General features: G+C 35.4%; 1 protein-coding gene across 1 annotated transcript in view; it reads right to left on the bottom strand.

The window, feature by feature from the left end:
- The window catches only part of LOC106883293 (band 4.1-like protein 4), a 109093-nt gene that overhangs the window by 14885 nt on the left and 91316 nt on the right, over nucleotides 1-2892 (bottom strand). Inside the window, exons 9-11 of the mRNA XM_052973907.1 lie at nucleotides 2210-2320; nucleotides 861-976; nucleotides 544-613 (exon numbers count right to left, since the gene is read on the bottom strand). Coding sequence (XP_052829867.1) covers nucleotides 544-613; nucleotides 861-976; nucleotides 2210-2320 — 297 coding nt within the window. The remainder of the gene's footprint in view (nucleotides 1-543; nucleotides 614-860; nucleotides 977-2209; nucleotides 2321-2892) is intronic.

The following is a 2892-nucleotide window of genomic DNA, read 5'->3' as shown; positions in this document are numbered from 1 at the left end:
TATATATATACACAAGCTCAAATACTTTTAAACAAAATTTTAATATATTAGTATTGTCTGTTTAGCCAATCAGATATTTCCATTTTATCAGGATGCTATCATCTCAAAATTATCATTGATCATTAATCACAAGTGATTCATTTTCTGAGAAGGTCAACACCAACTCAAACACTTGTCTCATCTCATTAATATAGCCATACCAACGTTGAATCAAGAGGATTCATTAGCCTTGCTGAGGACAAGAAAGCCCCTCTAGTGTTGGTGCCTTGATTAACTGCCCTCCCTATACTCTGTAATGTGGCTGGCATCAAGAAAAGCCATACAAACCAGACCCCAAAATGGAATACATGAGCAAAACATGGTTTCTGATATCTCAAGGAGGAATAAGCTCCGAATCGGACTGTGGCAATCTGTCTGATCCATGCCAGCATGGAAAGCCAACATAAAATGATAATGGTTACAATTAAGGCTCAAACAGGCCTGGCTAACAACAACAACTGGTTAACAACAAGAACAACAGCAACAGCAACATAAAATACGTACATTCTAATAGCTTCAGGACTGATCGTGGTAGATAGAGGCAGTTTTGCAACTTGATCACCATAGCAACTAACTGGAAAGAAAAGAAAAAAGAAAAAGCGAATAAGAAATGCAGAAATTTTAGAAGAATTTTAATAATGGAGATTAATTGACTTAGCCCCTCCCCTGAACTTGCACCAAAATTTGAAACCGAATATATTGAGACCAGTGATCTCTCTCTCTCTATCTATCTGTGTCTGTCTATTTATCAATATGACCATTGCTATTTTCAGGTTAACAATACAAAATAGAAGTATTCTACTGCACTCAAAAGAACTTACCACTAATTTTGGGGTCGGAATGGGACCGTCTTTGATGCTTCTTACTGGCAACTCTGATCACTTCTGGTTGGTCCCGGAATCTTTGGTTTTCTTTCATCATACGTTCCGTTCTTCCACTGCACAATTTGGAAAGACACGACATTGAATTAATTAATCATTTCATCAACAACATTTCACAACCCTAATTGTGATAGATTTCACAACTCCTTCACCACCCACCAATCCATTTAGCCATTTTGATAAGGAGCTAAGTGAGAATTTGGAAAAACATGGTGTCAATTTAAAAGTTACAACAGAAGATGAAGAAGCCAGGAAAATTAATTATAACTACTTCAAGTCTTGTATGATTTTAGCATTTTTGCCTTTTCTAAATATTAGACAAACTTCATGTTTGGGTACAGAAATAAATATTAACCTTATTGGGCCTTATTTACCGGGAAATTCACAGAGCAAAATTTCCAAAATATGGCAAACACCATGTTAAAAATATGATCAAACTAAAATTAAATCCTATGTGGTCCTTCCAGCAACCACAGCTATCACAAGGAAGATAATAATTTTTCCATAATTCAAAGCAGGATTAGAAATTTGAAATTGAAATTAAGGAATTACAAAAGAAAAGGGGCATAAAGTTTATATATTTATTTTTGTCTTTGTTTACTTAATGTGAAATTGTTAAAATTTCTATTCATTGGTAATCATGTATAGCACTATTTCATTCTTTTTAAAAATCATCAGTATGACATAACTTATGGAGTGAGACATTTTCTTAAAGATGGAAATAATTACAATCTGCAGGAAATTCATGGAATGGGTCTGTTCTCATGTTACACTGGTTTCTTTGTTGATTTGATTATATTTTCTCCATTTTTTCCAGCCATGAATTTCACCACACCTAAACACTTCTGGCAGAGTTTATTTACAGCACAAAGACAACTGGTTACAACTGATGAACTATTGGAAATCTGAGAAGATTTTGATAAAGACCAACGGAAATTCAATCAAACATTCCCAGAAAATGATTTGGAGTCTGTGGAATATTAAAGATTTCAAGTAGAAAGTGGTGATGATGTGTCTAAAGCAAGTGAGCCATGGTTCTCGACCAGTTGATGCTAGTGGTGATAGAATATTGGTATTAGATTCATAGGTTACCAATTCCAGAGAACCTTAATCAGTTTGCATTTTATGTGCGAGACATGCGGACATATGTGTGTGTGTGTGTTGGTGTTTATATCTTCTGGGTGTGGGGCTCTGGTGCAGACATTTGTTACCTTTCCATGCTGAGGGCTTTGGAAGTCATTATGTTGTTAGGGTTCACAGAAGAATGTCTACAGGAGATCATGGCTTACCTAAAGAATGCGTGGTGTTCCACACAGCATCTCCATAAATGTTTACAGGCCACTTTGTTGTTAGATTCAAATGCATACCAATGTTCATCACACTGAAATACAAAAAAAAAAAAAAAGATATAAAAAAACAACCACGGCAAAAAAAAGGTCAGATCTTTCATCATATAACATATTCTTTTATTCGTTTACTTGTTTCAGTCACTTGACTACGGCCATGCTGGAGCACTCCCTTGAAAGGTTTTAGTTGAACAAATCGACCCCAGGACTTATTTCTCAAGCCTAGTACTTATTCTATTGGTCTCTTGACAAACGGTTAAATTACAGGGATGTAAACACACCGACACCAGTATGTTGGGGGGACGAGACAAATACAGACACACACACACATACATATATATATCATACGATATATATATATATACACACACATGATGGGCTTCTTTCAGTTTCCATCTACCAAATCCATTCACAAGACTTTGGTAGGCCCAAGGCTGACTTAATGTTTTGGGTTCAAATTCTGCCAAGGTTGACTTTGCGTTTCATCCTTTCAGGGTTGATAAAATTAAGTACCAGTGAAACACTGGGGTCAATATAATCAACTTACACCTCCTCATAATTGCTGGCCTTGTGTGCAAATTTGAAACCATTATGATTATGATTATTATTATTATTATTATTATTAT

The sequence above is a fragment of the Octopus bimaculoides genome, chromosome 17 (assembly GCF_001194135.2).
Source record: "Octopus bimaculoides isolate UCB-OBI-ISO-001 chromosome 17, ASM119413v2, whole genome shotgun sequence".
NCBI lineage: Eukaryota > Metazoa > Mollusca > Cephalopoda > Octopoda > Octopodidae > Octopus > Octopus bimaculoides.
Note: the sequence above shows the minus strand (reverse complement) of the source record. Positions and strands in the feature narration are given on the sequence as shown.